The 13,129-nt window shown below is 42.7% G+C and overlaps 1 protein-coding gene across 3 annotated transcripts in view; it reads right to left on the reverse strand.

Annotated features, from left to right (window-relative positions):
• col16a1 (collagen, type XVI, alpha 1) overlaps positions 1–13,129 on the reverse strand; it is a 321,764-nt gene that overhangs the window by 190,882 nt on the left and 117,753 nt on the right. For all 3 annotated transcript variants that reach the window (XM_059654248.1, XM_048557999.2, XM_048557998.2), the window contains exons 9-10: positions 9,352–9,390; positions 6,814–6,849 (exon numbers count right to left, since the gene is read on the reverse strand). In XM_059654248.1, coding sequence (XP_059510231.1) covers positions 6,814–6,849; positions 9,352–9,390 — 75 coding nt within the window. The remainder of the gene's footprint in view (positions 1–6,813; positions 6,850–9,351; positions 9,391–13,129) is intronic.

Genomic DNA, 13,129 nt, shown 5'->3' on the forward strand with positions numbered 1-13,129 from the left:
TTAGAAATATGGTAGACCGGGTAAACAACCAAAGTGATTACGTATGAAATCAGTTCAAGGATAAAGAGGATATGATTAAAGGTAAGAAGGCAATGGGAAGTTTGTGGGAAGAATTGAGAAGTGGAAATAGTACTGGGTGTGTGCTAGAACCTGTTAATGGTAGATTGTATAAATGCAGAGATTAGGTGAGTGTATTCTGAAGGCAGACTCATCTCAATGGGCGATTTTAACTCTGTATAGATTGGGACAGACCAATTATCAAATGTCAAAAAGATATTGAATTTGCATAATGTATCCAGATAGTTCTCTGCAATAATATGCCTTGAGCCAACAAAGAGGGGATTCTATATCTGAGTTAACATTGAGCAATAAGCCTGTAACAGCCTTATATGGTGGGAAAATTTAACTAATAGTGATCATAACATCATCAAGATCAACATACGAGTTTGAAATGGAGAAACATTAAACAGCCAACAGGTTCTCGGTTTGGATAAAGCAGACTTCAGTGTGAGTAGGGAGAAACTGTCCACATTAAAGTTGGAAAATTTGTTCATGGATTAGAAAAACACAGTTGAAATGAGAATGGAAAGTGATACGGCGAGTTAAAATTCCTAATGGGTAGGAGGTCCAAATGCAAAAAAAGCGCATCTGTCAGTGACCAACGAGATAAGAGACAAGTTAAAATTTTAAAAAAGGCAAAATTGCAGGTGAAATGCCGATGAACGGAGAAAATATGTGCTGTTTGAAAGGGGGAAAGAATTCTGCCCATGGAATATGAGCAGCTTGGGGCTAAATTTAAAAAAAGAACCAAAACAGTAATAATCTCCAGATTACTAGCTGAACCACAAGATAATTGGCACAGGGTCAACAAGATTAAAGAGGTGAAAACATGGCTCAAAGATTGTTGCGGGAAGAGCCAGTTTGAATGCATGGGACTTAGCACTACTGCTGGGTAAGAAGGAGCTGTTTCCATGGGATGGGCTCCATCTGAATCATACTGCAACTGGAGTCCTAGAGGATCGCACAATTAGTGCTATGGATAGGGCTTCAAACTAAATATTGGGGTGAGAGATAATGGGAACTGCAGATGCTGGAGAATTCCAAGATAATAAAATGTGAGGCTGGATGAACACAGCAGGCCAAGCAGCATCTCAGGAGCACAAAAGCTGACGTTTCGGGCCTAGGCCCTTCATATTGGGGTGGGTGGGTTTCAGTTGGTTGGAAACTTATGGAAAAATTTAAAGGAAGGGACAGGCTCAGCAGAGGTTATTAAAGCTTGTGTGACAAATAATAAGAGAGAGAGCATGGCAAGTCTCAGGAATTAAATTGGAGACTCTGCAGGGAAGGAGGCAACTATGAGAAGCTGGGAGACAGCGCAGGACTGAGGGTGTTGTACTTAAAAGCACAGAGTATACAGAACAAGGTTTGTAATGCTATTTGAAATTGGCTGGTATAATGGTGGGAATAACATGGCTGCAAGGGGATCGAGGCTGGGAATTAAATATCCAAGGATACATGTCCTATCGAAAGGACAGGCAGATGGGCGGAGGCTGCCTTGTTAATAGGAAATAAAATTAAAGTGATAGCACAAAGTGATATAGAGTCGGAAGGTGTAGAATCTGTGTGGGTAGCGTTGAGGAAAAGACCCTCATGGGAGTTATATACAGGCCTCTAGCAGTTGTAAGGATGTGGGCAGAAAATAAATCAGAATATAAAAAAAGGTACGCAGAAAGGCACTATTACTGTAATCATGAGGAACTTCAATATGCAGGTAGAGTGGAAAAATCAGGTTAGTCGTGAATCCAAAAAGAAATTTGTGAGATTTTTTTGTAGCAGCTTGTAGTAAAGCCCACTTGGGAACATGCAATTCTGGATTTGTTGATGTGTAATGGGGCAGACGTGATGAAGGGGCTTAAATTGAAGGAATCCCTGGGATGCAGTGACCATATTATGACAGAATTTGCCCTGCACTTTGAGAGGGGGATATTGGAATCAGATGAAACGGTATTACAATGGAGTTAAGGTAACTACAAAAACAGGAGGGACGAGCAGGCCAGGGCTGATTGGAGGAGGAACCTAGCAGGGAAGATGGAGAAGAAACAATGGCAGGGGTTTCAGGGGGTTCTTCGGGAGGCACAACAGAAATTCACCCCAAGGAGAAAGAAAGCATCAGAGGAGGATGTGGCAGCCACAGGCTGACAAAGGAAATCAGCGACAGTATAAAGCAAAATAAAATCCGTACAATGCACATAGAATGTAGAACATTACAGCACAGTACAAGCCCTTCGGCCCTCGATGTTTTGCCGACCTGTCATACCAATCTCAAGCCCATCTAACCCACACTATTCCATGTACGTCCATACGCTTATCTAATGACGACTTAAATGTACCTAAAGTTGGCGAATCTACTACCGTTGCAGGCAAAGCGTTCCATTCCTTTACTACTCTCTGAGTAGAGAAACTACCTCTGACATCTGTCCTATATCTTTCACCCCTCAATTTAAAGCTACGTCCCCTCGTGCTTGCTGTCACCATCCTAGGAGAAAGGCTCTCCCTATCCACCCTATCTAACCCTCTGATTATTTTATATGTTTCAATTAGGTCACCTGTCAACCTTCTTCTCTCTAATGAAAATAGCCTCAAGTCCCTCAGCCTTTCCTCGTAAGACCTTCCCTCCATACCAGGCAACATCCTAGTAAATCTCCTCTGCACCCTTTTCCAAAGCTTCCATATCTTTCTTATAATGCGGTGACCAGAACTGTACGCAATTCTCCAAATGCGGCCAGAGTTTTATACAGCTGCAGCATAACCTCTTGGTTCCGGAACTCGATCCCTCTATTAATAAAAGCTAAAACACTGTATGCCTTCTTAACAACCCAGTCAACCTGGGTGGCAACTTTCAAGGATCTGTGTACATGGACACCGAGATCTCTCTGCTCATCTACACTACCAAGAATCTTACCATTAGCCCAGCACTTTGCCTTCCGGTTACTCCGACCAAAGTGCATCACTTCACACTTGTCTGCATTAAACTCCATTTGCCACCTCTCAGCCCAGCTCTGCAGCTTATCTATGTCTCTCTGTAACCTATAACATCCTTCGTCACTATCTACAACTCCAAAGACCTTAGTGTCGTCTGCAAATTTACTAACCCATCCTTCTACGCCCTCATCCAGGTCATTTATAAAAATGACAAACAGCAGTGGACCCAACACCGACCCTTGTGGTACACCACTCGTAACTGGTCTCCAGGGTAAACATTTCCCATCAACTACCACCCTCTGTCTTCTTTCAGCAAGCCAATTTCCGATCCAAACTGCTATATCTCCCACAATTCCATTCCTCCGCATTTTGTACAATAGCCTACTGTGGGGAACCTTATCGGACGCCTTGCTGAAATCCATATACACCACATCAACTGGTTTACTCTCATCTACCTGTTTGGTTAATGTAGTGAAGATTAGTTTAAAGTCAGAGGGCTGAAGCTTTTAACGACCAGCAACTAAAACCAATAAGGGGAGAGAAGATGAAATATGAGGGTAAGCTAGCTAATAATACAAAAGATTGCAAGAAGATTACAGAGATGCATGAGTGGACATTGGACTGCTGGAAAATGAGGCTGGAGAGGTGGTAATGGGGAACAAAGAAATGGCAGAGGAGCTGAACTGATACTTCACATCAGTCTTCATGGTCAAAAGCACCATTAACACAGCAGCATTTCAAGAGAGTCAGGGACAGAGACGAGTGTCATGGCCATCACTAAGGAGAAGGTGCTGGGGAAGCTCAAAGATCTGAAGATGGATAAATGACTTGGACCAGATGGACTACACCCCATATTTCTGAAGGAGACAGCTTAGAAGATTGGAGAGGCATTGGTGATGATCTTTCAGGAATCACTGGAGCCAGGAAAGTTCACAGAGGAATGGAAAATAGCTGATTCTACTATTTGGGAAGGGAGGGAGGCAAAAGATGGGAAATTATAGGCCTGTTAGCTTGACTTGGGTTAATGGTAAGATTTTAGAGTCCGTTATTAGGGATAAGGTTGCAGCGTAGTTGAAGCGAATGGTAAAATGGAACAGATTCAGCATGACTTCATCAAGGGGAGGTCATGCCTGACAAATTTGTTAGAATTCTTTGAGGAGATGATGTTCAAGGCAGATAAGGGAGAACCAGTGGATGTGACCTGTTTAGATTTCCAGAAGGCCTTTGACAAGGTGCCTCACAGGAGTCTGCAACATATGATAAGAGCTCATGGTGCTATGGGCAAAGTTCTGGCATGAATGGAGGATTGGCTGTGTGGCAGAAGGCAGAGAGCGGGGATAAAGGGTGGCAGCTGGTGACAAGTGAAGTTAGTCAGGGATCATTGCTGGGACCACAATTATTCATGTTATGTATTAATGATCTGGGCGAGGGAATTGAGTGCTTTGTTGCTAAATTTGTAGATTATGTAAACGTAAGTGGAAGTACAGGTATTGAGGAAGAAGCGGGGAGGCTGCAGAAGGACCTGGGAAGGCTAGAAGAGTGGGCAAAGAAGTGACAGAGAGAATACAATGTGGTAAAGAATGAGATTACACACTTTGGTAGGAAGAATAGAGGTGTAGACTATATTCTAAATGGGTAAATCTGAAGCATAAAGGGACCTGGAAATCCCAGTTCAGGATTCTCTCGAGGTTAGCATGCAGATTCAGTTCGCAGTTAGGAAGGTAGATGCAATGTCAGCATTCATTTCAAAAGGGCTAGAAAAGAAGAGCAAAAATGTACCACTGAGGCTGTAGAAGGCTCTGTCCAAACCACTGTTGGACTATTGTAAGCAGTTTTGGGTCTCATATCTGAGAACAATGTGATGGCGTTAAAGGTGTCTAAAGGAGGCTTACAGGAATAATCCCAGAGATTAACGGCCTGTTGTATCAGAAGCAGCTGACCCCAGATCTCTACTCATTAGTTAGAAGGGTGAAGGGAATCCTGATCGAAACGTACAGAATACTGAGTGGCCTGGATTGAGTGGATACAGAAAATATATTTCCATTCGGGTAGGGGAGTCCAAAACTAGAGGGTATAGGTTTAAAATGAGAGGGGAAAGATTTTTTCACATAGAGGGAGGTGCATGTTTGGAATGAGTTTGGGTGGGTGGTACAATTACAACATTTAAAAGGCATCTGGATAGGTACACAAGTAGGAAGGGTTTAGAGGGATAAGGGGCAAATGCTGAAAAATGGGACTAGATTAATTTAGGATATCTGTTCAGATTTGAACTAAAGGGTTTGTTTCCAAGCTTTACAACTCTATGACTCTATTAGGAGATACTAGGACTTGAGGGCACAGCCTCTGAGTGAAGGGAGAACCTGTATGAACTGAGGTGAAGAGGTATTTCTTCAGCCAAAGGGTGGTGAATCTGTCAAACTGATTACTGGAGAGGGTTGCAGTGGCCAAGTCATCGAGTGTATTTAAGGTCGAGATCGATAGGTTCTCGATTAGTAAGGGGATCAAAGGTTACAGGAAGAAGACAGGAGAACTGGGTTGAGAAATATAGCAGCCATGATCAATGGTACAGCAGACTCGGTAGGCTAAATGATCTAATTCTATCCCTATGTTTGAAGGTCTCTTGTAGCCACAGTATTTACATGGCTGGTCCACTTCAGTTCCTGGTCAATGGTAACCCCAAGATGTTAATAGTAATGTTTTGCAATTATCCACATTATTACTTCATTGTGCACCAAGTTTCCTATATCAAACTTCAAAATAAATCTAAAAACAGTGGAGGTCAAAGAGACTAGGGGGCTTGGAGCAATGTGTCAGGGAGATCCCAGTGTGATAGATCAGTAAAATCACCAAAAATGCTCATTGAACACTGGTGAAGAGAATTAGAATATAAGGGTCAGAATTCATATCCTGGTTAATCTTCACTTTGGAATACAATGAGCAGTTCTCTGCAAAGCACCTTAGCTATAAGGATATAGAGTGTAAGTGGGAGGGGAGTGTGTGGATTTTACACAGTTATCCCTTAGCTTCAATGGCTAAATTACAAGGCAATATGACACAACCTTGGGTTCAATCCCTTGGAATTTAGAAGCTTAAGGGATGTTAAGGGTAAAGTACTTCAAGTACTGTGGGAAACAGATAGAGAGAAACTATGCCCTCCGGTTGGCGAGTCCACAGAGTATAGCCTAAACATTAGAGCATGGCACGTCTTCGGGTGACAGAAATTAGAAAGTCTCTTCCAGAAACTAAGGATAGCTCAATGGTACCTTTTAAATCTGAGAATGATTGTTTTTGTGATCAAAATATATTTATGACTTTGGACAAATGTAACAAGTCATCTGTTTCTCTCTAAATAGTATGCTGGGCCGAAGGAGCCTCCTGTTGTTTTCTAAACAACGTTCCTGTAGCGCTCTGTAGGCAGGGAGAAAGACCAAGTCATAGACCACAGGGCAGATGGTTTCCTTTGTGCCTTCAGACAGACATGGCGAGATTCTATTGCTAATCAACGGGATGACTAAAAGTAAAGATGGCCACTATGGTGATGACCATGCTACAGTGTAGATTAGCAACAGGATCTCTCCTCTGGAACGTAATTTAGATTGAATACCTTTTATGCCCAAACAAGTGAAATGATGTGTGCCAAAATAATACCCAGTGAACATGCCCCAGGATTAAACATCATAGTGTTCTCAGCTTGTTCTCAGTGTAATTCAATCTCAATGCTCTTGTCAGAGTGAATCCAAAACCAGGCCACCCATGGGATTCCAGAAAAACTAAAGTATCGATACAGTAAAGGAACTGTCCACAGCAACTGAGTAAAACTGTAATACTCACATTCTGCCCAGGTTCTCTTTGGAGGCAGGGCTTACACTGTGAGAGAAATACACAGACAAGTCACTGATGTTAACAAATTAACTGCTCAGACCATTGATAGACTAAATCTTCGCTTCACATACAGCATTCCCCTCTCTGAAAGCAAGGGGAAGGCAATAGCCAAGTGATACTATCCCGGGACCCAGGTAATGTTCTAGTGACCCACATTCATATCTTTAGAGATAGTAGGAACTGCAGATGCTGGGCAGTCTGAGATAACAAGGTGTAAAGCTGGATGGACACAGCAGGCCATGCAGCATTAGAGGAGCAGGAAAGCTGACGTTTCGGGCCTAAACCCTTCTTCAGAAATGACCTCTTCTTTCTGAAAAAGGGTCTAGGCCCCAAAACATCAGCTTTCCTGCTCCTCTGATGCTGATTGGCCTGCTGTGTTCATCCAGTTCTACACCACATTCCTATCTTGTCAGGGTGGAATTTGAATTCAATAGAAAAGCCAGAATTAAGAGTCTCATGATGACCATGAAAATGTTATCAATTGTCAAGGAAATACCTACCTGGTTTAGTAATGTCATTTAGGAAGGAAACTGCTGTCCTTTCCTAGTCTGGGCTACATGTGACTCCAGACCCACAGCAATGAGGTTGATTCTTAACATCCCTCTGGGCAGTGAGGGATGGGCAATACATGCTGGCCTAGACAGTGATGCTCACATCCTGTGAATGTATTTTTAAAAAAAGGCACAATATCAATTCCAGGTGTACTTCCATGGAAACCTGACCTGGAGGCTATTCCTCATCTTCCAGACTCTACAGTCAGCATCAGTCCCCAGTGACCAGTGTCAGTGACCACATTGTGTAGGATGCAGGGAACTTAACAAAGGTAATAAAGGCGCACAATTCCACTGTTTTGAACAAACTAAAGTAAACTGTATCACATGATGTTAGAACAATAATAAAATCCACTATACATGTGTGATTTATATTCTAACAAACAAATTAACAAACTGGTTCATACCAGATATAGACCGTGATTGAACACCACACAGCACACACCAAATAGCAAACCTGATCAAGACAAATGAAACAGAATGCAAGCATGAGAATTTGATGAGTAAAGGAGTGCATCTTAAAGGGCTAATCTCTTTTGTAAATCTAGTATTGCTGGCTTGCAACTAGCATTGAATTAAAATTTACTGTTTTAAGCTTTGAAAATTTTCTTGGTTTGTGCAAGATTAAATAAAACCTGGTGGAGAGGAGTTGAAATTAGTCAATTAAGTAGCTGGTCTAATCCAGTTCTGGAACTGCCAGAAAGCTCAATCATCCAAATCTCAAATGGTAGAAATAAGTGACACTAGACTGCAATGGGCATTGAGTGCATCCAGAACGTCAGGGAATCCCCAGTGATGGGCGAGTAAGGGAATTCTGTGAGGAAGGCAGGGAGCTTCTCCTTTTTCCAACTTTATTAGTCTCCAGGAAAGCAGAGATGAAAAACTTCCTAAAAGGTGACAGAGAGCCTGCAGGAGGCCAGCTCTGTGCTCTGAGAGCCAGGCAAGAGTCTGACTGGTGAGTATTTAAGTTATTACACTTACTCGGATGTAATGAATACTGTGTAAGGGCTCAGGATGGCAGGGTAGTTGGCCAAATGGAATGCCCATTCTGTAGTATGTGAGAATCATTACCTGTTTCAAAAGTTTGAGCTCCAGGTTTCTGAACTTGAGAAGCATCTGGAATCACTGATGTACATCTGTGCAGTAGACAACTGCGTGGGTAGCACATTTAGGAAGTGGTCACACCACAGGTTAGGAGCATACAGACACTGCCAGGCTGCATAAGACGACCAGACAGTCAATGCTAGAGTCCTCTGAGTCTATCTTAAGGTTCCTCAGAGGAATGCAGCCAGACCCAGAGCCAGATCTGTGGTATAATTGGTGCCTGTATGGTGTGAACAGGGAGCAGATTAGGAAATAGGGTGAAAGAGTAATAGTGGTAGGGCAGACATTTCTACAGAGGTGAACGTCACTCCACTTTGGTTTGTTAGCTCCTTGGTGCCAGGGTCAGGAAATTCATAGAGAGCTGCATAACATCCTCCTGAGGGAGGAAAATCAGCCAGAAGTCATGGTCCACACTGGTACTGATGACATGGCTACGAAGAGGGATGAGGTCCTGAAGTCAGACTTCGGGGAGTTAGAAAAGAAATTAAAAAGACTGATATCCTCACATGGAAATTTGCTTGCGTTGTCAGGGATGGTTTAAACTAGTTTGGCTGGAGATATGAAACTGAGAATAGCTCAAATTGGAAATTTATGAGTGTGCCTGTGTCATACATGTCAGGAAAGATCACAGTGAGGTGATTTGTTTTTCAGTTTTAGGGAATGCCTGGTGGATTAAAATTGCTCTCTAATGCTACTCAATTTGTTGTAGTTCTAGACAAATCTGCAATGACATGAAGAACCCTGGGGAACAGGAGAGTGTCACAGGCTCCCTCAGATGTGTCCTGTCTAATCAAGTGAACAATACAGGAGTTTCAAATCAAAATGAGCTCACCTCTTCATCGTTCTCGCCTTCCTGTCCAGTTTTACCAACCTATAAGGAGAAAATAAGCCTCAAGATGTGAACTGGTGTTAGGGTTCTTAGCCATTGATTCAATTCCTAAATCTTGTGGCTTCATCATTTGCTCACAGTGGAGACCCAACTGTTACTGAACACCCAATCCCAGTGTTGAATCTGGAACAAAACCATCAAATGCTACTGAGCCTAGTGATTCATAGACCACACTCAAACTGTGTCTGGAGTGGTCAAGCACCTTCAATCAGCTTGTGCCAGCCTTTGCACTGTATGTATGCCACCCTCGGACAACGTGAAAACCACATGTCAATTTGTCCTGATTTACTCCAGTCTCCTAGCTGTCAGACAGAGATCACGCTCACTCTTGAGAAAAGATCATTGGTTCAAGAACTACCAAGTGTGCAATTTGTGCAATGCCAAGGAAAGCTACTGTCCTTTTGTTGAAGAGTTGAACTAAAAGTTGTCTATCAGTTGAATAAAAGCCAGAGAATAGGCTGTTTGACTGACAGTCATGAATCATCAAATGGAGTAATACAGAATCTTTTTTAATTGATGTCGGACTCAGGAACTCTGTGATGGCAGGTACTGGGTGACAAATGGTTGGGGGTCAGGGGGTCATGTGCTGAAGTGTCCAAGAATACAGTGAGCCAGTAACTAATAATGCAGTCAAACTCTTGAGACTTCAGACTGCTCAAATTCTGCATCCGACTGGCGAGGTAAAATACAGGAAAGAACAAGACTAATACTTGAAAATGAATGTACTGGTTGTACAGAACTTCCAGTTTGAAGATTACAAGGAAAGTTGAATCAGTATGTCACATTTGCCAATTTTACCTTTCTTTTCCTTCCACCCCCAAGGCACATTTTGGGTGTAATCTGAAGCAGTAAGTTCAAAGGTCAGTTACAACATCATGCTTACCCAAACACAGCGAGTTTCTGACCTGATACTACTTCCAGTATTTTCTGTTTTGCTTTGAGATTGGCGACTCATTGTTTCTCTCTATACCCATGATTATTGTAGCCAGGGATTTTAGCTGGGACAGTGAGGTTCCAGCATGCATTAAGATTAATAAGGAAAAGGTATTATGTGTTTCATCAGACATAAAGGTGCATAAATCCCCAGGGCCTGATGAGATGCATCCCTGAATGCTTCGGAAGCAAGGAGATTGGCGGAGCCTTGGCAGAGATATTTAACACTTCACTGGCCAAGGGTGAAGTGTCAAGTGACTGGAAGAGAGCTAATGTGGTTCCTTTGTTCAAGAAGGGCAGCAGGGATGGGGCAGGTAATTATAGAGCAGTTAGTCTAATGTCAGTGGTAAGGAATTTATGAGAACAAATTCTGAGGAATAGGATTCATCAACACGGCAGGGATTGATCAAGGATAGTCAGTACTGATTTGTTAGACAGAGATCTTATCTGATTAATTTAAAGTTTTTTGAAAAGGTGACTAAAAAGGTGACAAAATGATCAGAGGTACAGATAGAGTGGACAGCCAGAGACTTTTTCCAAGAGTGGAGGTAGCTATTACGAGGGAACTAAGTTTTAAAGGGAGCGGGGGGTAGATACAGGGAGACCTCAGAGGTAGGTTCTTTACTCAGAGAGTGGTTGGGGCGTGGAATGCATTGCCAGAGAGGGTAGTGGAGCTGGCCTCATTAGGGGCACTTAAGCGGCTATTAGACTGGCATATGGATGATAGTATAAGTTAGGGGTGGAGATTAGATAGACCTTAGGATTAGGGTAAAAGTTCGGCGCAACATCGTGGGCCAAAGGGTCTGTACTGTGCTGTATTGTTCTATGTTCTGAATATATTGATGAGTACAGTTGATGTGATTTACATGGACTTCAGTGAAGCCTTTGACAAGGCCCCGCATGGAAAGCTGATCTGAAAGGTAAGAGCCCATGGGATCCAAGGCAATGTTGGCAAACCGGTTCCAAAATTGGTTTAAAAATAGAAGGGAGAGGATGATTGTGGAGGATTGTTTATGTGTTTAGAAACATGCGACGAGATATGTATCACAGTGATTGGTGCTGAGGCCCTTGCTGTTTGTTATGTATGTTAACAACTCAGATGTGAATGTAAAAGATGTAATTAGTAAGTTTGCAGGTGACACTAAATTGGGGTCCAACTCATCTGCACCACCCAGACATCCCAATCTGGCCTAGTCCATTTGCCATCATTTGGCCTGTATCCCTCTAAACCCTTCCTATACTCATCAAGCTACCATTTAAATATTGTCATTGTACCAGCATCCACCACTTCCCCTCGCAGCTCATTCGAGACATGCACCATCCTCTGTGTGAAAAAGTTACCTCTTAGGTCCCTTTTAAATCTTTTCCCTCTCTGTTTGAACCTATGCCCTCTAGTTTTGGACTCCCTCACCTTAGGAAAAAGACCTTTGTTACTCAGCTTATCCGTGGCCCTCATGATTTTATAAACTTCTGTAAGGTCACCCTTCAGTCTCTGATGCTGCGGGGAAAGTAGCCACAGCCTATTCAGCATCTCCCTATAACTCAAACCCTTCAGTCCTGGCAACATCCCTGTAAATCTTTTCTGCACCCTCTCAAGTTTAACAATATCCTTTCTGTAGAAGGGCAACCAGAACTGTATGTAGCATTCTAAATGTGGCCTTATCGATGTCCCATACAGGTGCAACGTGGCATCCTAACTCCTAAACTCAATGTTCTGACCAATGAAGGCAAGCATGCTAAATGACCTCTTCACCAACCTGTCTACCTGCAACTTCACTTTCAAGAAACTATGCATTTGCACCCTCAGATCTTTTTGATCAGGGCCCTACCATTAAGTACCATTAAGCCTGCCATGGTTTGCCTTACCAAAATGCGACACCTCGCACTTATCTAAATTAAACCACATCTGCCACTCCTCGGAGGTCTGAGAAAATGTATCTTTTACCTAAAGTGTGGTAGAAATATGGAACATGCTGCCTGAAAGGGTGGTAGAGGCAGTTACTCCCATAACATCTAAGAAGCATCTGGGTGACTACATTAAACACCGGACTATAGTGAACTTTAGACCAAGTGCATGTAAATGGGATTACTGTAGTTTTGTGTTGTTGATCAGCGTAGACATGTGGGGCCGAAGGGCCTGTTGTTATGCTGTATGACTCTAATTCACCAAGTTTAGCAGCGTCATTGCAGCAGCAAGGAATACTAGAGGATCAAGCCTTAATCTCTCCAAAATCAAACAGATGGTTCAGCTTTTATATTTCTTTGGCATTCACAGTGAGACTACTTTCAATTAGATATTTGGAACAGAAACCCAACTCGCCTCTTGAATGTTTCATGGAATAACAGGATGCTTCTTCCATTCTTGATAAGTTAAAGATATGTTTAGCTGCTCTCAAATGTGAAACAATCCAGACCAAAATCCTCTCTGTCTCTTGCTCGAGCTAGCAGCCCTCATGCCAACAGTAGGACTGATAATCCATCTCCGCCTCTTCACTTCATTCCCTGAAGTAAATTGTCAGCTGCACTCCCCATCTCTCATTACTATTCACCACAGTCAAGGGCCCATCCTTCTCTCGACTGTCCCACATGTATCTGCCTGCATAACTGACAACACTGCCTCTCTTTGTCTTGCTCTCTCTCACTTTAATCCTCTTTCTGGCTGTCATGGCCAGCTGTATTTGGAGAGAATTTTATTCTGTATTTAACCCCATGCTATACCTGTCCTGGGAGTGTTTCATGCTGACAATACGGAGGGAGCTTTAATTTCAGTTTAAAATAGTAGAAGCAT

The sequence above is a fragment of the Stegostoma tigrinum genome, chromosome 24 (assembly GCF_030684315.1).
Source record: "Stegostoma tigrinum isolate sSteTig4 chromosome 24, sSteTig4.hap1, whole genome shotgun sequence".
Classification (NCBI taxonomy): Eukaryota; Metazoa; Chordata; class Chondrichthyes; order Orectolobiformes; family Stegostomatidae; genus Stegostoma; species Stegostoma tigrinum.